General features: G+C 31.1%; 1 protein-coding gene across 1 annotated transcript; it reads left to right on the top strand.

Annotated features, from left to right (window-relative positions):
• Window positions 1–3,683: 3,683 nt before the first annotated feature.
• LOC133700824 (single-stranded DNA-binding protein WHY2, mitochondrial) lies at window positions 3,684–12,263 on the top strand. The gene is made up of 8 exons (XM_062124509.1): window positions 3,684–3,844; window positions 5,499–5,599; window positions 5,691–5,776; window positions 5,857–5,949; window positions 6,226–6,320; window positions 6,466–6,539; window positions 10,459–10,547; window positions 11,957–12,263. Exons 1-8 carry the CDS (start codon window positions 3,810–3,812, stop codon window positions 12,071–12,073), a joined length of 690 nt encoding a protein of 229 aa, XP_061980493.1. The 5' UTR covers window positions 3,684–3,809; the 3' UTR covers window positions 12,074–12,263.
• The last annotated feature ends 12,309 nt before the right edge of the window (window positions 12,264–24,572 follow it).

The raw sequence follows: 24,572 nt of genomic DNA, 5'->3' as shown, positions 1-24,572 counted from the left end.
TTAAGATTTGACCGTATGCATGAAAACAAAACATCTTTTTTTGTTTTTTAAAAGGGGAAATTAATTTAACATTTTTGAGATTTTTTTAAAATTTTTAAATTTTTTAGAACTATTTTGGAGAAAACCAAGTATTATTAAATTAGATATGTATCTTACAATATAACAACCCAATATTATGCAAAATTGATAGAAAAATATGAGAGAAAATCACAATTTTTTTTTGAAATGACCCTTAGAGATTTTTAGAATTTTTTTAATAATATTATAATATACATTATTATAATTAAATATATTATAAAATATATGGGTTGAGCCTGGCCTAGCTATATAGGCCAAGCTCATCCTGATTGAGTCGAGATTAGCCCACCCCCTAAAAGAAGAAGAAAAAGATCTGCTAGATCGAGGTTTATATAAGTTGGTTCGAATATCCATTTACAACAACAACAAAAATAATCTCATTGGATACTCGACAACAAACTCCAATTTATTTATCAAGTAAGACACTCATATACGTTGAATTGTAGCTTCTAAACCAACATTATATATTATAACCAAGTAATAAGGAAAGCTTTAAAGTTTTAAAAAATAATATTTGTGAAGTAACGGATAAGTTTTAAAAAATAATGTTTGTGAAGTAACGGATAATATATTCAATAACACAATCTATAATTTCTTACGTGATAATTCATAATATAAGAACTTTTATTACTTTAACATTTTTTTAATTTAAACTATTTTTTTTAGCTAAACTACATTAAGTCTAGTGTAGTTCACTCATTTCTCATGTTATTTTTATTTTTTAAAAATTACATTTTATATATAAGTTAAATTAAAATTTTAAATTCATAAAAAAACTACCCTCATATACAATATATCAGAAATACCACAAATAACAAATTAGTTCAATAAAATTTATCTTTTTATGCATAATTTATTTCTTTCCTCTCTCAGAACAAAATATCTCACCAAAATCAAAACCTAATCTTTTGTATTTTTATATAAAAGTTAGGAATTTTGGCGAGAATCTTGTGTTTTGAAAGTTGTTTGATTTTTTGATCCTTAACTTTTTTTTTGTCAGGTTTATGTATTTTTGAGCCAGAAACCACTCATTCCACAACCCACAAAACAATGAACTCCTTAAAAAAAAAAAAAGAAATAAATCCATGATAGAATCTTTTACTAAGAGCCGGTTTAGCTATATATGCATTTGCGACAACTTTTTTATTTAATCGTGATTTCATCTTGTTTGGTTACAAAACATAATGCAATTTTCATGCATTGGCCTCACCATAAAATGCGTTCAAAAGTTAGTTTTGTAGAAGCTATTTCTACATGCTTTTCGCAATGCTACGTTTCTACTCTGTTTATTTTGCAGACAGGAGGCCGAAAGAAAGAGAGAAGGAGAAGAGCAAAAACAGAGGAAAAAAGAAGGACCGTCGTCCATCAGTGGAGAGTAACTCCTTTTCACCACTGCCTCCGTCGTTCCCACCGTCGCGCTGCTCTTCCCCTTCCCCTTCTCCTTCGTCTGTTTTCTGCATTCTCCACTGTTCTGCAACGTGAATAGTGGAGAGTGAATTAATTCACTCTCCACTATTCATGTTGCATGTGAACAGTGAAGAGTGACCGGCCTCCGGCTTTTCCACCGTCCCTCAGTCCATCACGCCGCGTTGCTTTTCCCTTTTCCCTTCCCCTTCTTCTTTGTTTGGGCTGCTCTCCATTGTTCTGTAAAGTGAACAGTGGAGAGTGTCTCTACTGTTCATGGTCAGACCGGGTCTAACCCAAACCTAAATGCGTTGGACCGGTTCGACCCAGTAAAATAAAAAAAATCCAAAAACAATTTCTCAAATATTGTGTTTTATTAACAAAAATAGTGTTTAACATTAATCAATGCCACTACATAATTACATTAAAAGGAAATCGCATGATGATGTAGCATTTGCAGAATTTGATCGCAATCCTAATTTTGTTCCGATGATATTTTACCTGATATTGTTGCATGCTCAGGAAGCCATGGAAACTGTAGTCCTTGTCGGATGGATTTTCGTACGTGATGGAATTACAGATAGTTTAATGGAATAATAAAAAATATTTTATATAAAGTATTATTTATTTCATGATGTAATGGTAGTAGTTAAGTCTATAATATTGAAATTAAAAACCATCAATATTAATATATCTTTTTTAGTTATTTTATAACCTCAATTTCAAAAGTATTTTTAACCAAACACATTAAACAACTTTTTGTTCAACCTCAATTTTATTACAGTTTTAACCAAACATATATTTTAACAAACCAACCTCAATTAAAAGTACTTTTTATAAAACAACTTTTTTCAAACCACAACTACTAAAGCTATCACAATACCAAACACACTTAAAGCTTTCAACATGTACTAATAAAAGCAATCTCCACAACGACGATTGTATCTCTACCTAAACATCCGTAATTGGGTTTTGGACTCTTTTTAACAACCCAATTTTCTTTCTTTATTTCACCAGATGAAACATGAATGATTCTAAAAGAAAATAATGGGAGATTTCTAAAGGGCCAACGATGCTGGGTCAATTCCAATGGTATTCGCCATGGAAGTAACAAAGATTTGAGCAAAAATATAGCATGAATTAAAAGTGATATCCTTATATTTGAATCATGATGCTTGTTGTTTTCATACAAGAGAGCATTAAAGAGAGGAGTAGACGTTGCTGTGACCACCACCACCCACAGATAACAACCACCCGCCATCGACCAACCCACCTTCATCAACCAATCAGCTCGACATCAACACACCACCACCATCGAATCAACCTAAATTGAACCAACCTACCAACCCCTCTTCATCTTTCTTCTTCTATCACTGAATCAACACAACCATCACAACTTAACCCTAATCCCCACAACAATAACCAACATGTGTCCAACAGCAGACCGGTCTTCCTTTTTATCCATCACCAATGCCATCAAACACGAGTCATTGTGTCTTCCTACTCTCTCTAACTTCACTAGCATGATCGAGCAAATTGTATTGGACTTGGATGACTTAGAGCTATTTGGGTTTGAATATATATATTTGTTAATTGTGAATGTCTAGGCAGTTTATACGCACTCGACTAATTCTCTAAAATTCTAAAGTTAACAATCATATAATTTCTAGCAATACTAAAATCTAAATATATTTTTGATGAAACAAGTTGAAGCTATTTTGTTTTCTAGCTTCATCTTTGTGCTCTATTTATTCATAGGGGATGGAGAATGTGAGATTGTACATGGATATGAGATTAATGAATTTCTAGATTTGAGATTCATGAATATTTTTAATTGACATCAAGTAGTCTGTTTTGCCTAGAAAGGAAGGAGAAAAAAAAATGAGATAGTGTTCCGGTTTTTATTATTTTTTTATTTTGATGGTAAAATTATAATATTTAATATAAAAACTTTTTAGTAATTAATTATAATATAATATAATTAGGTAAATGATATATTTATTTTTATTAATTTTTTTTCTTTGCGCGAGTAATTGAGATTATAAAATGTTATTAACTTATAAAATATTAGATATAAAGTATAATTTTAAAGGAATTGAGGTAAAAAAAAAACGTAACTTACATAAAGAGTTTGTATAATTAATTAACCTATTTTTATTAATACTTATTCCAATGATCACAAATAAAAAAAATAAGTTTTTGAAAACAGACCCGCGCGGCCCATTTGCTACCGCTTCCACTCTCTTCGTTTTGCCCAACCTCACTCTAGAACCCTAACTCATCCACACTCTACGAAACCCTCCCCTTTCTCACTCTCTGCATCAAAGATGATGAAACTATCGAGATTTCTGAACTCCAACAGGTATTATTATTATTATTATTATTATAACTGAAAATAATAAAATCCTAGTTAGCTAGCTCCATTCTCATCTTCCTCTCCATCCCTCATAAAATGCTCTCCTCCCTGCTTTTTCACGCAAATTAAAAAAATTTAGTGTTTTTAGATTGAAATGTGGAAGATTGGACTAACTTTTACTCAATGCCTTTTATGATTGTGTTTAAATGGAATGCCTAGTTGGTTCTCAATCTTTCTTTGAGGTGGACTTTGGGTTTGGCTTGTCATAAATCATGCTCTTCATTTCTTGATTACTTTTTTTTTTTTAAAATAGAATAAAAATAAATTGGGTTCTCCCATCTACTAAAAAGCGCTGCTCTTCATTTCTTGATTACTTTTTTTTTTTTAAAAAATAAAATAAAAATAAATTGGGTTCTCCCATCTACTAAAAAGCGCTGCTTGCCTGCACGATCTCTTTGGTAGAAGTTCTATAGGAGGAAATCTATATCCTCGTTTTCCCATTATTATTACACCTTGAACAAGAAATTCTACATTGTATGAAATATATTATTATCTTAGCAGTAGTGGTGTGTGGGGAACAAGGTTAAGTTTTTTTGCCGTTGAACCCCAGCATTATTAGAAGGCATAATTCTTAGACCTTGAAAACGTTATTAGGACTTTCTATTTCCTTTGTGTTAACATAATTCTCGATGTTAATAAATACTTTGGCAGTGATTTTGAAAGGGGAAAAACTTATGGAAACACACGAAGATTTTTCAGCTTGGCTTCAGTCCATGAGAGTGCCACTTTGGAGTGGGATTTAACTTGATTGACATTTTTCGTACTTATATGCATGAGTATAGTACAATGCACACAAATAACCAGCAGGAGAGAATTTTTGTAATTTTAAGCATGCACCTGTTGTAGTCCCTTTGATTGAAAACTATTCTTTCACTAATCCTAGAATATTGAGGTAATTGTGGTCATAATTCTTTTCTTTTTTTTTTTCCCGTTCATTTTCAATAGCTTTGGATATATGGCTGTAAGAGTAATGCTATTCCATCTGAATTTGGTTAGGAAGTTGCTTTCTTCTTCTCTCTTCCCTATCAAAAATTCCTGTCCTGCTCTTCCTCCTTTTTAACTGATAAAGGATGTGCTACTAAAAAGTTGGCTTATGAATCTTTACTTTATTGGAAGCCTTGAAACTTCTGCATCTGAATGTCAACTTAAATGGTGCTTTTAGAAGGTTCCCCTCCTCATCTCTCCCTGTGTTTTTGGAGTTTCTTTACTCCATCTTTGGAATCCTAGTGTTAATTTCTGGATAAAGAGGATTTATAAACATTTTGATACCTTACCTGCTGAAAGTACAATGTATATCATGGTTTCCAATCTTTTTATGTTAATTTTTTTTTACCATTCTCTTGCTGGTAGCTAATTTCTTATAATGCTGCTCCATATATAGAAGTTGTTTCTAACTTTTGAAATGTTTAGGTTTTTGTTTCTTTATTATATATATTTTATTCAATTTGATTTTAGCTAAATATCCTTTAAACAGAACATGTTGTCTGAAGTAATACATGGATCTGATGGTGTTTTGGAGTTGTTTCAAACTCTTTGAGTTCGTTGCATTATTGGTTGTATTGGTTTCTGCACTTTATGGTGATTTTTATTGTCTAAACAGGAATGTAGTTGGGAAAGGTACTGATGTTAGAGATGGTTCAGCATTGCATGCTTTAACTTTCCAGGCTGGCATTTCTACTGGTGGGAAGAGTTCTATTCAAGGTACCGAGGCATCCATACAAATGGTTTCCTAGGTGTCTTGCAAGTTTGGATACTATGTCTTGTTATGCAACTAAAACTGGAAAGTTTGCAGATCGTGTATTTGCTCCTTATTCTGTTTTCAAGGGTAAAGCTGCGCTCTCTATTGAACCTGTTCTTCCAACTTTCTCTAAGTTTGGTGTAAGTCTAACCTTATGTTTCTCATATACTTCTGTCTAACTCAAGTAGGGTTGCTCCTCATCTTTCTTCTTTCTTAACAGTCTGGGAATCTTAGAGTTGACCGACGTGGTTCTATGATGTTAACTTTCTTGCCTGCTATAGGTGAGCGTAAGTATGACTATGAAAAGAGACAGGTAAATTTTCTTGATTTTTCCTTCACTACTATCTTACTCATAAATGATTCCCATGCCATGTGATTTTTTCACCACAGGACAGACTTGACCTCCCCATTCATCTTTCTTTCTTCAAACTCTATTAAAAACAAATCACTCATACCAGATTTGAGCATAGTAAAGAGTCTAGTTTTAGCCATTGACTCATCAGGAGATGACCTAGAAATCCCCCCACCCTCATTTGCATCTCTGCAAGCTCTATGAAGCTTAATGACAAGTTCTGTTGATATTTTGTAGAAGTTTGCTCTATCAGCAACAGAAGTGGGATCTTTGATAAGCACGGGTCCCAAAGATTCTTGTGAATTCTTCCATGATCCCTCAATGTTGTCAAGGTTAATTTTCTGCATCACCATATTCACATGTGTGTGTGGGTAATCTGTACAACTAGTTCAAGATCATGCTCTGTTTCTCAAGACAGTTATGCTATTGTTTCTGTTGTGATACCATCCATTTCTAAGCAGCTAATTTTTTCCACAGCAATGCTGGCCAAGTGAGAAAGAACTTATCAATTAAGCCACACGCAGATGGTAGTGGCTATTTCGTTTCATTAAGTAAGCTTTTGATCCTGCTCATGATCTTGTTTGGTTTGAAATTTTGATCTCCTTTTGTCTTGTCTTCATTTTAGATTTTTTGGGATTTTCTTAAATATTTTAAATCCAAAAATAGATTTTTTAATGGACCAACATAAAATATTTTGTGCAAGTTTAAGAACTACATAAAATTTTTATTCATAGTTGAACGAGTACTGTTATATCAAGGAAATCCTATATGCTTTAGAGATTCCCCCTTTCCTTAGCTGTTGCCAGCTGACTTGTGAGCTAACCTTGTTAGTCTACCATTCAAAGTATCTACTACAGTTCCACAGAAGTGATTCTTAGAATCATTAATGCCATCATTTTTTATTGTAATTTAATTAAGCCTAAAATGGATTTAAATAAAAGGATGTGTGAAAACTATTCTCTTTGAAATTCTCTTTATTGACTACTTTTTTCCACTTTCTATTACATTTTGGATATTGTTACCATGTTCTCAAATGGAACATCATTGCCATTACTAACAATCATGTTGAAGCTAACCTATGCTTATTTAGTCCTATGCATAATTTGTTTCAACTAAGAAATTTCTACGTAACTATATTCATGCTGCAAATTTTTGATTCATCTGCGAACATTGTTGCTCTTAATATGAGATCTCAAATTAGAAGCAAATTGTTCTAGATGACTAAAATGTATGAGAAGAAGCTTGGAACAAAGAAAAACAGACATTATGCCATTGTCAACTCTGCTTTTGTATTAAACCCTGTTCTAAGCTTTGAAATCTTGGAATTTATTGAAAAGAATAAAATCCTATTCTAAGTTCAGACACGTATCTTTTTTACCTAATGAGGAATGCTTGTGAATATCCTTGATGGGTACCCTACTCCTTGATGAAACTATTATGGGATGGGAAACAAGGGCTGATAACTTGTAGGCTTTAAGGCACTCACTAGCATTTGATTGTAGTGGCTGCACTCTCAAACTTTGCTGAATGCAGCACTCTCTTTGAAATTAATTGAGATTGGCAATATCACAGGCTACTTAATCGAGTTTCATTCTTGGACCATATATTTTGAATGTGGACTTTTCCCAGTTGACGTGTCTTAAGCACCGTGTAATGAATCGATGACTGTTTTGTTTTCAATTGGTTTTGAAAGGGTGTGGCATCCAGTGGGATTCTGTAACTTATACTTTGTAAGCCTGATGGCATTACATTATATTCTTCATTTTGAAATGCATAGAAGAAATAGCCAACTGGTTGATTGATTGATGTAGCTTTGATGAGAAATAGTTAATCAAGGTAGGTAACACCTTGATTTTATTTGCTTTAATCACTTAGCTTTAAAGTACTTCATGCGGAAGTAACTTAGTAGGTGATTCATAGCAAGAGTCTAATGATGCTATTTATCCTCTCTATTAATCAATAGTTCTTTCTTATTCATCCCATCTAGTTTCAAACCATTTTTATATTATTTATTTATTTGACTAACCTACCTAGTTTTTTATACTAGCCTTTAAAGCTGATGTGCAACTAGAAATGTAGACTAAATTGTTGATTTCCTTGCTGATTTCCAGCAAGATCTAGAATGGTGTGCAGCTGAAATGTGGACTAAATTGATGATTCCTTGCTGATTCCTTGCAGGATTTGTGGGTTGAATGTGATTGGGTTTACGGCTGGATTGAGCCGTAACTCTTCACTTTTATCTCTTTTAATGTTAAGTTATGGCTGTACTTTTTTTTCCCCCCTTACTATTGTTGTTGGTTGTTTACAGCTGTAGAAAACATAATAAATTAGGTCTTAGATTGTATTCTTGGTCAATCCTGAATATTATATGGTAATCTCAATTGTAAGAAAAGAGTTTCTCTCTAAAGTTTCTGTATTTTTTCTCACTTCCTATCAATTCTAGCATTTCTACTTCCAACTTTCCTTTGTTCCAAACTAGGATTACATCATTTGGTATCAGAGCAAATTTTGGTCCTCCTTTTCCCATTAATCATTTGATCCCTAGATTTCTCTCCATTCAGAATTCACATCTAGGCTTCCCATACAAATTCAACTTGTTCTAGACAACTTCGGTTATGAGATTTGATCAGTAGATTATCACCTGTGCTGGATTTTTGTTCAAGATTTTGAGCTTAAAATGACACAAAATGGGAGAGGATGAAGGGGTGGAGAAAGGGGTGTCAAATGGATGTTTGGGAAGGAATTGAAGCCAACCTTTTAAGTAGGGAGGAATGGTGGACAACAACAAAATGATGGTAGAATTGACAAGATTGCTGAATTACAAAGGAAAGTTAAGCTCCTTAGTAGGGCTTATACAATGAATGGTCTCTCTTAGTGAGGTTGATTATGAATTTTAGGATTCGCATTCCTAGTTTGAGAATCATTTTGGTGCAATGTAGCTTGGCAGGTTTGATGTTAATAGATTTGTGATTACTTGCCTCAAGGAAAGTGCTTTAGTTTGGTAGGAACATAAACCCTTAACAAATCCTTACACAACCTTAAACAAATGAGGAGCATGAAAGAGTATACCAATTCATTCTATCAACTCATCTCTAGAGTTGATTTGAATGAAAATAAACAACAAATGGTTGCTTATTATTTGAGTTGATTAAACCCTCAATTCAAGATGTTCTTGTCTTGCAAAGCTTGTAGAATGTTTCAAAGGCATATTTTTATAGAAATGAGTTGTTTATCTTCAAGTTGTTCTATCAACAAATGGTTGCTTATTTTTATAGTCTTTTGTTGCTTATTTTCATTCAAATCAACTCTAGAAATGAGTTGATAGAATACATTGGTGTACTCTTCCATGCTTCCTACTTGCTTGATGTTTAGCAAGCTTTTGTAGAGGATTTGACTATAGTTAAAAGAGAAAAATTGCTCACACGACTTTTTCTTCATCTTCTCCCAATTATTACTCTTACCTTTACCACTCCTTGACGAGAGACTTGCAAAAGCTCCTACAAAGCTGAAGCACTTTCATGGAGGCAGATAACTATAAGTTTAAGATAACTATAAGTTTAAGTTTTCTTTTATCAACTACATCACAGTAGTAAAAAACTCATTTCACAATGTTCAATCAATCTACAAAGTCATCCGGGTTCAACTAGAAGTTCAACCTTGAAGCTTTGTTCAAGTTGTGGCTTGGATCCATTAATATTAGGTTTGTCAAACTGCATTGCATTAGAAGGATTCTCAAACTCAAAAATGAGAATCCTCAAGTTTACGATCAACCTTGCTAGGAGGGAACATTTGTTGTATTGTAAGTAGCTTAACTTGTCTTCATAATTCAACAATCTTGTGAACACTATCATCATCTTTTTGTTGTCCACCATTCTCCTTACTAAAGGTTGGTTTCAACTCCTTTTCAAACATCCATTTGACTCCACCTTGCTCCACCCCTTTGTCTTTGTGCCATTTTAAGCTCAAAATCTTGAACAAAAATATAGCAAAAGTGATTAAATTTGCACTGGTCACAACAACACAACAAATTGATCGAATCTTGTGACTGAAGCTGCCTAGAATAGGTTTGATCTGTATAGCGAGCCTAGATATGAATTCTAGGATCTTGAATGGAGAGAAGTCTAGGGAATAAATGAGTAATGGGAAAAGAAGGACTAGAACTTGCTTTGATACCAAATGATGAGAAGAGTTTCTAACCTACCTATTTTTTCAGAATAGCCCATGCCACTTCTGCTGCATTAGTTTTGGTTTTAGAGTTCTGGAGTTGAAAATTTTCGCCTACACTAGTCTCTTCTTTTGCATGTGCATCATGATAACTTGATGTTGATAGTTCCTTGTTGTCTTGTGTGGCTTCTTAATTTGATAGTTCCTTCTTGTCTTGTGTGGCTTCTTAATTTGTTGTTTTAAGTTAAAGTTTATTTGGGTAGAATTTCCACCTGACATCATATCATATGCAATTACTGTTTGCAGGTGTTGTCAACAACATCCTGAAAACTACCGAACGATTTACTGTTCCTGTCACGACTGCTGAATTTACAGTTCTGAAGACAGCTTGCAGTGTATGACAATTGACTCTTTTCTTTAATTTCTGCTTCTACCATTTAGCTGGATTTCGTTTTAGGAAAACAAAAGGCAGAAGAGGAAAATATACTAGAAAATGGCTATCTTTGACAATTGGTATGAATTCATAACTATAAAATAGTAGATTATAAAAAATCTGAAGAAATTAGAAAATTTGCAATCTGACTGGTAGTTTGATAGGGAGATTTTGGAATGCAAAGAAAGAGGCAGTTGGTTATGTTTTTATGAAGATATGTACTAATAGCATAATCGCTTTCTTCTTTTCCAAAATAGAGGGCACAGACATCTGGGGCTAGACAAATTTCTTTGCATGTTTTGGTGATACTAGTTATGTAACAAGCATCATTTTTATTTGTCACCGTGGGAAGAGCTGGAAAAAAAAGTTTTCTTGTCACTGTTAACTGCAGCCTGGTTTTATAGATGACTGAGGACAATTTACCATGAATTTTCCTTTTTCCTTTTTCTTCTTCATAATCACTGCGGTGCATTTTTTTTCCTGCTTTTCTTGTGAGTTGCTGGATACAGTCAAAATCACAAGTAGAAGAAGCTCACCTTTTCTAATGTTGCTGCAAGTGTGGGTACATGCCCATTAGACAAAGATAAAAAATCCCTTACCAGAGTTGATAGATGCATCTCTGGATCATTCTTTTGATTTGGTGCCCACATATTACCGAGTGTTGAATATTTGGCATAAAAGACACGTGTCCAAATGGCTTCCTGGTCCTAAGTCTATATGTTCATTGATGAGAAAGAAACCATTAGTACCATTAGCGCAGGATTATGCTGCTACAGAAACTTGCATATAACTTGCATATAACTTGCATATAATAAATATGAGATGGGGCGGTAGCTTACCTTCAGAAGTGGCATCTAGAGATTGTATGATAATTTTTGGGGGCAACTAAAGAAAAAGAATGATATCTGTAGTTTTAAGTTAGCGAGCTGTGAGCATTGCCCTTGAGGAAATAATGTGTACTCTGCATTCTGATGGATATTGAAAAATGCTGAGAGTATTAAGCTGCGAGAAATGTGATGACAGACAATTTAGTGCAGTACGAATTAATCCTCAAAACAAGGTGCCCCCCCTCCCCTCTTTTTTCTCCACTAACCTAACTGAATATGCTGTCTGTTGCAATCATGTTTCTTGTTGATTCTTTCTGTTGCTTTTTTTAAACCTAAAATCTCAGGTAGACAATATCTGATCTCATAATTGCTTGTTAATTGTTTAAATTGAAGGGTTTGTCATGCATCCATACACAAACGTCTTCTGTATATGTACATTGACTATTGTCTGATCTTTCACTGTAATGCAGAATTACTGGAGCATGTAAACTTATGTCCTTGCGTTGTTTTCTTGTGTGATCTTCCTTGGTTGTTTCTTGTGCAGTTTGCATTGCCCCACATCATGGGTTGGGATCGGTTGACTACTCCACTGCCTGGAACCTTAGCACCAAAGCTGTCAAAAGTGGATCCACAAATGCCTGATTTAGAATGGGATAAATGAAGTCATACATGTCCACCAGAATTTTGTCTGCACCACTTCATGCTCCGGCCTTCAGATTTGCATATTAATAGGACAGTTGCATGCTGTTCTTTGTAGTGCATTTTCTGTGTTTAGTTTTATGCAATCGAAAACTCTGTTCACTTCCTTGTGATTTACTGTTTGGAAATTTATTAGAATTGCTGTTTATGAATGTCCCAAGATGTGCTTTTTCTGGTAAATGACGCAGTTTAATTTTGATCGTTCCAATTTTAGTAGTTCTACCCGTGGGGGGTTAGATAAAAAGGCATTTGGTCAGTTAGTCTGCTCCATGTCATTAATGACCAAGTATAATTGGGTTAATATTAATTTTTTTAAAAAATAAAGAGTATGAAGAATATTTTAATAGTGTTATTAAATCTAATTAAATGGATTAATTTTGAAATTTTTACTTGACTCTTTGCTAGACTTGAGTGTTTTAGGTTTAACAATTATATTAAGTGAGCTTGAGAGTGTTAATTATAATTCATTTTTTTCTTTTATTGTTTAATAAAAGTAGTTAATTGATTTTTAAAATTTTAAAATATAGATTTAGGTTTGTTTTTGAATTGTAATTTTTGAATATTTTTGAATTTTATTTTTGATCAAGTGTCTGAAATCGATAACAATGCCATGCTCATGCATCAATTTTTGAATGCTAGATTCAAGTAGCTCGGATCAGATCTCAAGATACTTTTGCTAGCAAGGTTGTTAGACTAAAGGCTCTTGGACCTGGTGTGGTTGGCTGACCCAAGACGCTTGAGCTTGGAATGGTTGTCAGACCTAAGTATTTTGGGTCTGACATTTAAGATTTGCATAATGTTCATGAGTCAGACAAAGATAATGGTTTTGTTGGGGATCAAAATACTCATATAAATAAGTAGAATGGTCTCAGGATATCTAACTAATAATTCCTTGTGGACTTCTAATGTATTGTTAAGAAAAAAGTCAGACCCACGCGCTTAGATATGACAATCATGACAGACCTAAGCGTCTAGGTCTGGCATAACTCAAGCGCCCCGACTTGCCAATTATGCTAGATCCATGCATATTTTTTTTTAAATATAGGAATTCACTTATAATTGTTCTAAAAAATATTTATTTTGTATTTTTATCTTTGCCTTTTTAACCAAATATATTTTTATCTTTTCTATATTTTTTTCTTTTATTTTGGAACATTAACCACATGCATCCTTAAAGTTCACTCAATTTTTTTTATTAATCTCTAATTTTGGTGAAGAAATCATCTACAAAATTGCACAAATTATGATAGTAAAAAAGACAATAAGTCTTTTTATATATACAATATTTTCTTTTCCTACAACATGATGTATCAATTCAAAATATTATGCAAATCCTAAGCACAAAATTAATATTTTCATCCACAATACATACAAGAAAGAAAAGTTTATTTTTTAAGACTTGAAATAAATCACTTAAAACTCAACATTTTTTTTTCCCATTCTTTCCTCTTCAAATATAAGAAATTTATAAAAGTTGGAAAGAGTTTGTAGTTAAATTCTATTGCATATGAATGAAAAATTCTATTTGAATGAGGCACCGTTTGTTTTTATAGTCCAACTGTTCTTTTGAAAAATTTTAAAATTTTTGACCTAGACACAGGTTGGCAAACCCAGGCACGCGTGTCTAGCAGACCCAGGCGCATGGATCTGGCATGCTTGCTAAGTCCAGCGCTTGGGTCTGCCATCCATGCCAGACCCAAGATACGTGGGTCTCGTAACCATGTCAGACTCAAGATATTTGAGTATGACAAACATGTCTGATTTGACAAACAACAAACAAAGAGAACAATTGTGCACTCTAGTTGTCACGAGAGAGAAAATAAAGAAAAAACACAAATAATCGATCACCGGCGGCAATCCAATCATTAACTGTCTACACGTGCCATACCATATGGGAGAGGATACAATTGCGCATCCAGTGAGACGGGAGATGGCCAGATTTGACCACCGGGAAGTGTCACACGCGCCTCTTTAATGGCGCAGGCGCCATCCATTCGTTATGGAAAAAAAAGAAAGTCAAAGAAACATCTTGTAAAAAGATGAGAAATGAAAAGTAAAACTATTATTACAATTTACAGTAAAATATCTCTTGTTTTACAGTGATTTTCCCACATCATTTAACTTTTGTTATAATGATTTCACTTTGAGATTTTGGTATATCAACTATTAAATTGAATCAAGAAAAAGTTTTCAGTGGCGTTTTGCATATTGAAATTATTATTTAACCCATGAACAACATAACTGCTAGTCAATAAGTTTATAAGAGTTCAAATATTATTGTCAAATTCACAAGGGTTATTACGATAATATCATATTTTACCCTTCAATTTATATTTTGATGATATTTAAAATTAGTCCCTCAATATTTTGATTTTAAATTTTGATTCTTGACTATTTTATTTTATTTTATTTTTTACAATTTCATTATTGAATCTATAATTTTGGTTTTTTATTTTTATAAACTTGATCGTTATTCTCTTGATTTTTATTTTTTGTTTTGGATTCTTTTGTTAATTTTATTTTTCTTTTCAATTTTACTATTCAATTAGAAGTTTCATGACATTTAAGGTTAAGTCCTCTATGTTTTGATTAAGTCTTTACCCTTTTATCAATTTTTTTTTTCAATTTTATCCTTGGATCCATAATCTTGATTTTTTTATTTCTTTAAGTTTGGTTCTCATTATTTTGGTTTTTATTTTTAATTTGAATTCTTTTGTTAATCTGGTTTTTCTTTTTGATTTTACTATTTAATTCAAAATTTTATGTTGTCCTCGCATTTTTCAGGAGTCAATTTGGGGCAAGTACTAGTCACGTGTCAGGTGGATTGACTTGAGTTAACCAAGTTAAATGAATTTTTTTATTTTATAAAAAAGTAAGGATGTCATCATTTTGAGAAAATATAAAGGAAAATAGTTAACTATTTTTGACATGATTTTAACTAGGTTTGCCATGGATTAACTAGGTCATAGGCCAACCCGTATTTTTGATCGTTTTACAATGGGTTAATTCTTTCCAAATTTCTTTTAAAACCTGACTCACCCTAAGCCTCGGGTCAACTCATTGTTTTGCCTTTTACTGAGTTATCCTATTCACATATCTCTCTCACGAGTTTTGGTGACTTCAGTCGGATTTGCTGGTGCTTTGTTTTTTAGACTTCTTTTTGTTAACTTTTTTTTTATCCTTGTATGTTTGGATTCTTCAGGATTGAAAATTATTTTTTTTAATTTTATTTTTATAGTGTCAAGTCATGGATTGTTTTCTTTAAAATACATTAATAGCACTTGAGCATCACTTTTTTACATTATTGAAAATTCAGCCCGACCTGTAGTAAAGTATGGGCCACTAAAATATCCATGTAAGCAATTTATACTTTCATGAGATAATTTTAAAGAGTTCTTATACTTTCAAAACAAGAGGTAGAGAGAAGATGTTTCTAGAGATAATATTTATTATTTTTTTATCCTTAAAATATCAATGTAAAAAACTCTTAATTACTAACTAGTTCAATCAAAACGTAGAATGATAAAAATAATTGTTATCACAGTTTTAAAACTAGATTTTAAGGTTAACTTGGGACAAGGTTCAAATCACATATCATGAGGGTCAACTTTAAAAAGATTCTTTTTTTAAAAAACAATCAAATCAAATGTCGTTTCAATAATTTTTGTTTTCAAAAAGTCAAAGAGTTTTTAACCTAGTATTTGACTAGAGTTGTGGGTTGACCCAGGCCAATCCTTCTTTTATTTTTCTTAAACTTGGAATCTTGGATTATTCCAAACTTCGGGTTAACCATCTGGGCTGGATGAGATTTTATAACTAGGATTATTATATTATTATTAATTACAATACTTAATATAAACTAAACTAAAGTAAACAAATAAAATATTATCTAGCTAGCTTTTTTTTTAAGAAATAAATTTGATGGTAATATATATTAAATATAAAATACTATTTTTCATATTTTATTTTGTTTTGTTAAAAAAATGATCACATGTTTTTTAATGAGATTTATGCTGACCATTCTACCTGGTTCATTTGAGTTTTACATTTAACACGTAACTGTGATGACAAGGAGGCTCATTCCCTTTAACTTTAGGCAGCAAAGTTTCCGCTTAAAATTCATGAAATAATTTGTAAGAGAAGAGTTTAAAACTTAGTGCGGGGAAAAAAAAAAGATACTCAGGGTTCTTTATTTCACGTAAAATATTTTCTAGATTTTTTTATATTTGTTTTTAGAAAAATATTTTTTTTAAAATGTTTTCCTATATTTATTTCTCATATAATAATATTTTAAAAAAAATTAGTCAATATAAAATATTTTACACTGAATTTTCAAACTTAGTTTATTTGCTAAAAAATATTTTCAATTCATAAAGTTTCATAAAATATTTTATGGATATTAATCCACATATAATATTATCTAATTATTTCAACTACCATGTCAAAATCAACACCCCGACCTTGACTATCTTACCACCATTCTTTTCATCATCATTCTTTTGTTACTATCTTCACCACCACCATCATCTCATCATCACATACTCCACCACCACTATTATTATCATCTCACTACTACTATAGTGACCACCTCAACATGATCTCAATCATAACCATCGTGTCGCAACTACTATCATCATAATCTTACCATCTCCTTATTTACCATCATCGTCGTACCACCACCACTATTATAGAAAAATATTTACATGTAAAGTATTTTATGTAAAAGTATTTTTCAAATCAAAATATTAAAAAATATTTTACATATAAAATATCTTACAAGAAAAAAACTTTTAGATTTTATATCCATAAAATATTTTACGTGAAACAAACGAGTGCCTAAGAAAAGGTTGTGTGCTGAAAATTTGGTTATTGCAAACACTTTATTACGAGATCCACAATTTACTAGATGACATGCACTATGCTACACGCTAGACAAAAATTTTTGTAACGTAAAAAAGAAGAAGTTTAGGTGGCATTAACATTTTAAAAAAGTAAGAATAATCTAAAACTTAGGTAACTGAAAGAGATCTTACACATTATCAAAATATCAACCCAAAAAGCAAACTACATGCTATTTTAAAAATCATTGAAAAATCTCATAGAAAGCAAAAAAATAGAGTCCAATTTCCAATTAAAATAAATGCCAAAAGAAAAAAGGGTTTGGATCAACTCGTCGAGCCGGTTCAAGTAACTGAAAGAGACCACACATGTCGTTAGAGCAGTGATCCACAAAGCAAACCAAAGAAAATACTATGAAGCAAGCATCTAATACTTATATCCAATCAATTAATTTAATTTAAAAATAAAATTTCTTAAAAAAAGATTTAATAAAGACCGAAAACAAATTCGTGAGAACCCGTGTCATTTTTAAAATCACTAAAAATAATAAAAAAGGGCCCAATCTTTAACTAAATAAACACCAAACAAAAAAGGGCTCAAATCGACTTATCGAACCGGTCCAAGTTTTAAAAAAACAGGTCATGTCATCTTTATATAAGAATGAGCTTAGAATATGATGAGATTGAAAAATAAAGCTTAAAAAAAAAAAACCAAGCAAACTCGAGTGAACCTTCTGAACCTGGTTTAATCCCTCAAACTTGTAATCTATTAAATTCTAGACTCGAGTTTAATTAAAAACTCATCACCCAACCAATTTAACGCTGGGGGATGAATTCAAAAAGAATATTATTTTCAAGGCAAGAAAAATAGCATTAAAAAAAGGATTAAATTTGATAAAAAAAAGGCTAAAAGAGGATGAAATTGTAAGAAAAAATTGAAATCTATCTCAAATAAAAAATAGCAATTGAAATAATATGGGCCAAATCTGATATTTGAAAAAAAAGGGATGAAATTGCAAAAAAAATTCAAATTTGATAAATTATTCAAAATAAAAAAATAGTAAAAAAAAAGATGGATCAGATTGGAAGGAAAAACAAATCGAAGGATTGTCCTAAAAATATGCAGGGCCAACACCAAAATCAAGAAGGAGAGAAGGAAGAATAAAATAAAGGTTATCGACACCAAACTAGCGACATTTCAAAAACACGCATCACCTAGGAGTGGAGGAGTCGCTAAGGTAACTTGGTCACCGCTCTTAAGTTGGTGTTCGACTGCTGAATGACACCACATGCACTGTTAGAATCTAACGGTTAGTGTTCATGCACCATCATTTTGTTTTTATAAATAATTTACATGCTCATGAAATACTCATCTTGTCCCTTATATAACATGAGAATTATAAGAAAATCATGAAAAAGATGAAAACACCTCTAAGCCAAAATATATTTTTTTTTAGTTAAAGGGCAACATAATAAATTTACTATGCTAAAACAATTGAAAAGACTAAAAACCCTATGCATGTTAGATTTATTTTTTTGGCACCCAGGGTTAAATAAGTAATTTATTTGTGCATAAAAATAGAAAAGATCGATTTAACCCAATTAATTTGATAATGACTAATGGGTCCCATGAAAATAAGAATAATACCCTCATTATCTAGGCCACTAATTTTTGAAACAAGGGGCAAAATAGTAAAAATAGGTGTTCAATCCACAATAAACTATGTCTTAAGTTACAATGTTTCATTGTTGCCTGGAAAATTTTTTTATAATGTATAAATAGAGTTTGGGTATTCCAAAATTCACAAGGAAGCTTACTTTCAAGTACATCTTGAATTTATATATAATGCAGTCTTGATAGATATTTGTTTTTATTGGATTGGTTGAAATGTTTTTAAATGCTTTACTGTGGATGGTTTCCAAGTTAGTTTAGTTTTTATTCTTGGTTTTATTAAATTTTAATTTTCTACACACTACCATCTTAAAAAAAAAAGTTTTAAGAAAAGTGTTGCCATCTAGGTTTTTGGTATGGAAGAAAGTTTTTGGAGGAGTAAAGGTAGAAGATGATAGAACCATTGGCAAATCATTGAAGTTTCCAAGCATAGGCACTTGTGTTTTACGTATAAACTTTAACCAATTCCAGGTTTACAAATATGCTCCAACATCTAAAGAAAAGTGGTAAGAACAATGCAAGCTATGGCCAGCCTCTTATCATCCACCAACCTGGTAAGTTCAACGTTGCTTCTGCGCGCCTCCCTGGTTCTTCACTATACCGTGACTGCTAAGTCATGTGTATATAGTTTTTACTTTAAGAGTGAAGAGTATAGATGTTGAAGGGCTTTTTTCTTCCCTTTTCCTTTTGTATTCAAAGAAGTTTAGGAATCCCAATAACTGTTTGCTTCTTTGACTGAAGTGTCGAGCTCCCTTTGTTGTGGCATGGTTGTCGCAATCGGGGTCCTCATATTGTGATCCGAGGCTACTACTATGTCATTCTAGTAGAAAAAACTGCTTTGACATTTTTCTTTTTCTTAATTTTTTTCCCTTCATTAACTTCGTATCTCAGGGAACAGTTTCTATAAGTTTTATTTATCTTCTACTCATTACACACTCTTTGCTAAATTTCCTTATTTAAAAAAAATCACAAACCTTTGGATTTCCGAGCTTGACTATTTTCGTTTAATGCATACATTTATCAGTTGTCTTACTTATTTCTTAATTCACATCTTGTCAATGTATACATAAATGTAGAGGTTCTTTTCCATGGTTATCCAAAAATTCAGTATCAATTGATCAAGTAGGACCCTGATTTTCACAATCTTGCCAAATTGTTGTGCTTTCATTCCTTTAAGAGTTTGAGCTAATAAGAGCAGGTATGTTTGCCCTAGAAAACTATATAACTGACATATCTCTTTATTTTAGAACAACAAAGAGGCAAGGAAAAGACACATTCATTAAAAGGATGGGGTGTGATCCTAAAATAAAAGTGCTGAATAGCAAATTTAATTGATAAAATCGTTGACAATGCGACACCCTATTCAACTTCTCCAGCAATCATCTATATCTTGTCATCGCTTATTGATTTTCTTATACTTGTGATGATCTGGAAATCTTTGATTTTGAGCTATCAACACTTCATTCTATGCATCAATCATTTTTTTTTGGTAGGTATTGAATGTTAGGTTTCTCGAAATGCATACAAATAGTGGAGACAATAAATTTAAAATTTTTCAGGAGTCCCAAGGATTCATTTAGACAAATCTAGAGTTGTTTAAGGTTTGTATGAATATTACCGAAAGATTAGATGTTTTTTTCAATTTGAATAATTTCTTCAAGGTTAAGTTGTCACAAACTACAAGTCGTTTAAGTGTTCATCCTCTAACAATATTACTACACGAATCACTAGTGAAAAATCTCCTAAACCTTTTTAGACAAGAGAGATTGCTATATTTTTGACTGCTAAGTCTTTTCTTTTAAGTTTAGATGTTTCTGTACTAAACTATTGTACTATTATTTAATGTCCAGAAAATAAGAGGCATAACATTTCATTTATAGGGAAACATAAAAACCCTATAAATAACAAAATATCAATTTTCTACTTAAATAATATCATAAATATTATATTAGGATAATTTTATAAATTTAATCAATCAAGTCCCTAGTTGATTTTTTCTAAGTCTAGAATTGTAATCCTTTGTATTAATTACATTTTAGTTTTTAATTTCTAATTTTTATTTATAATCAAGTCACACTTGATTAATCATCCCACTTTAATTTCTGACCAATGGTTCTTATGTGTGTGATTCATTAGGTTCCCTAATAAGTTAGTCCAAATATAAATCACAATCTTAAATAAAATAGAATTAAATAAATTAAAAAATTGATTAATTTATATATGAAGATCAAGTACAATATTTAACAACCTGTCATGATTATCTAAATATTAAAAAAATCATAAGTAGTTTGATTTAACCTTAAAGTGACTAGTTTCTCAATGTAATTATTATCCCTTTATCAAATGTTTTGATTTAGACATTATAACATTGAGTATGTCTGCTTTGTTAAATCATTTAGCTCTCAACAATATTATTATCGATTCTTTGAATAAGACTTGAAACTGTTTTCAAATCTCATTCCACCTTGGTCAATGATTTCTTAATTAATATTATTTGAGAATAAATGAAAGATTTTTCTTAAGTCACCGAAGGTGATGAATCCTCTCTTGATTACTCAAATATGTTTATATAATTTACGTTATACTCAATATTTTCCCTTTTGTTACTCTTTATTAGGGCAACATGTGGTCACAATCATAATATAAAACTCTTTATATAAGGTAACTTAGTGATTTTAAGTCTAAAGATCACCTTCAATGTACATGTCATCTGATAAACACTTGCATATTAGTTCTAGGTATTATTCATACCTCAGTTTATGAGAGTAATTGCTTCCTTTCATAAAGGAAGGAACAAATATATGCACCGGTTTCAATAACTCTAATTAATATTCAGTCTTAATAGAACATTGATCAGGAACATTTAAAAACAATGTTTTAGAAATGAACAAATATATGTATCGGTTTCAACAGCTCTAATTAGTATTCACTCTTAATAGAGCATTGAACATGAACATTTAAAAACAATGTTTTAATACAATAGGAATCTCATAATAATAACAATTTTATAATTTTCTATGCAAGGTATTTTTTTCACGAACTTTATCTTTACTCTAGATTCATTAATCAAATATAATTGAATATTAAAAATAAAGAAAGTCTTTAATAATAATAAATATGGTTTACATGAATAAAAGCAATATTACATATAACCAAATGATTGATTAAAATATATTTTCACTAAAATTGAAGATGTTACTCATGTCAATTAGTTTTGTCAATTATTGATGTTTCAAAAAACTCAATTGAGTAATGTTTATTACACTCTATAGCAACTTAAAAGGATGGCATAATTGTTTGTTGTTTGTTTTCTTATTATTGATAATAAGTTCTATATTTGTTAAGAAAAGAGTTAAGGCTGATGGTCACGAAGAATGGTAGTGTAATGAAAAGATATAATTCATAAATGGTAAATATCTGTCAGAACCACACTAATCATTCTCTAGTTAGAAGAAATTTATTGAGAAAAGAAGCAAAAACATAGAAATTCCATCCAAAATAATAGTAAAGAGCTATATATCTCATACCAAAAAGAAGCTTAAAAGTGCCCTTTTCAAATAAAAATTCTCCTTTTCTTTTTGATGTACTCTTTATCTAAATTCATGTATGTATGATACAATGTTTTTAGGCTATTCTGATTTGAACTTTCTCTCTATCCTTTTCTTATAATTCAACAATATAGATGGCACTACTGGATAAGGTGCCGTTTGGTAATGCGATTATACCCGAGGTTAAAGCAAGCCATAATGTTTTTGTGTTTGGTTATGTTTCAAACCCGATTTTATTTTGGTGGGACCCATCAACACTTGTAGCCGAACTTGTGGTTTAACAAAAGTTGGAAGAGGCAGCTTGGCAACAGTAGCAACCTCAATTTCATCTTCTTATGTCGTTGAGAGTGAATTAATTCACTCTCCACTATTCTGGCTGGACCGGGTTAATTTTTTTATTTTTAATGCACTGAACCGGATCCAACCTAGTAAAATAAAAAAAATTCATTAATTTATTTATTTTTAATTGTGTTTTATTTGAAAAACTAGTGTTTAACATTATTCAATAACATTATATAAATTAGAAGGAGATCGCTTGATGACATAGTATTTGCAGAATTTGATCGCAATTCCAATTTTGTTCCTAATGATATTTTACCAGATGTTGTTGCGCGTTTAAGAAACCAAGGAAATTGTAGTCCTTGTCGGATGGATTTCATACGTGATGGAATTGTAGATAGTTTAATGAAACAATAAAAAATATTTTATATAAAGTATTATTTATTTCATGATATAATAATGGTAGTTAAATCTATAATATTTAAATTAAAACCATCAATATTAATATATATATTTTTTAATTATTTTATAACTTTAATTTGAAAAGTATTTTTAATCAAACACATTAAACTATTTTTTGTTCAATCTCAATTTTAACCACAGTTTTAACCAAACATATATAAATACCAAACCAACATCAATAAAAAATATTTTTTATAAAATAAATTTTTTAAAATCACAATTATAAAAGTTATCACAGTACTAAATACAAACATGAAAGTTTGACTTATGTTGTATCTTAACCCTTGGACATTGTCTAAGCAGCTATTAGACAACTAATTCTTGTTACTGGCACCCTTCACGACATGCTGTTATTGAATCTTCTGCTGACAGCGACAGACTCCTGTTCCTGGTTTCAGAGATATTGAAGAGAAGTCCTTTGAAACTTCGCAATCTTCTTATGATGGATCCACAGCTAAAATACAAAAGATGAGCATTGCAAATTTTAGTTATTTCTGTGTTATTTTTTTTTACAATCTTATAAAATATAGCAACATTTTATTATTATATTATAATTATTATAACTATATTATATTATTATAAAAAAACTAATTGGGGTTGGTGTTTCAATGTGAAACCACTCACATCACATTTCATTGTAAATTCATATAATGAAATAATTATTTCTTCATTCTAAAACAAAAATAAATAACTAAATAATTACCCTTTAAACCAATTTTTCTTAGGCTGGCAGCCAATGGTTTTTTAGTCATTTCATTCTTTATTTTTTTGTAATTATAAAGTGAACTCAAGGGCAATTCGATATTTAATAAAATATAAAATATCATTAAAATTTTTTTGTTGGTGTGTGCTAGTGTGTGGAAGGCACTAAACACTTCAGGTGGCGAGTGTGACACCTTCTAATAGCAAAAAACAGTAATTCATCGTTTCATCTAAAAAGTCAAGTGGCGACGTATCCTATGAGGGGAGTGTATGTACGGTGGTTTGGTGATGGTTGAAATTTTTTCTCCCCTTCTTTGCTTAGGAATTGTGCTGGCCCAACTCAAATTTAAAGTTGTCCTCTCATTTTTTTTTTATTTCAATTCTAGCCATTATTTTGATTGCTTTTTATTTGTTTTGAATTTTTTTTTGATAGATTTTTTTTTCAATTTTTATTGAATCTTTATTTAGTTCTCATTCTTTTGATTGCTCTCTCTCTCTCTCCCTCTCTCTCTCTCTCTCTCTATATATATATATATATATATATGTTTTTCTTAATTTTTTTTAATTTCATCCATCACTATTTTATTTTTATGTCAGATTTGATTTTTGTTCTTTTAATTTGTTTTTTGTTGCTTTGGTTCCTTTTTTAAAATTGGTTTTCTTTTTTCAACTTCATACTTTAACATTAGATTGGTTGAGTGTTGGGCTTCACAATATTTTTCTGTGCGGTGATCCTTGTCTCATGACTTGAGTCACGGATATGAAATGTTAACCTGAAATGACATCATTCTTTTTATTTTTTTATTTTTTTTACATCGATTTTCTTTTTTAATTTTACTTTATTAAAGATTAAGCTTCTTTATTTTTTCTTGTTTGTTTTCTACAAGGATAGCTTGACCTCACAGTCATGAATTTGTCATGCTTACTTGAATCGGCTCGAGGCTTTTATATTATTTTATT

This window comes from Populus nigra, chromosome 8, assembly GCF_951802175.1.
Source record: "Populus nigra chromosome 8, ddPopNigr1.1, whole genome shotgun sequence".
Lineage (NCBI taxonomy): Eukaryota > Viridiplantae > Streptophyta > Magnoliopsida > Malpighiales > Salicaceae > Populus > Populus nigra.
Note: the sequence above shows the minus strand (reverse complement) of the source record. Positions and strands in the feature narration are given on the sequence as shown.

What these genes read in the sequence shown, in the direction of transcription:
- LOC133700824 (XM_062124509.1), top strand. Translation starts at nt 3,810, where the DNA reads ATGATGAAACTATCGAGATTTCTGAACTCCAACAG. An exon ending in TGGCTATTTCGTTTCATTAA is followed by an intron (nt 6,540 to 10,458) that starts GTAAGCTTTTGA and finishes TACTGTTTGCAG; the next exon opens with GTGTTGTCAACAACATCCTG. An exon ending in TTCTGAAGACAGCTTGCAGT is followed by an intron (nt 10,548 to 11,956) that starts GTATGACAATTG and finishes TTTCTTGTGCAG; the next exon opens with TTTGCATTGCCCCACATCAT.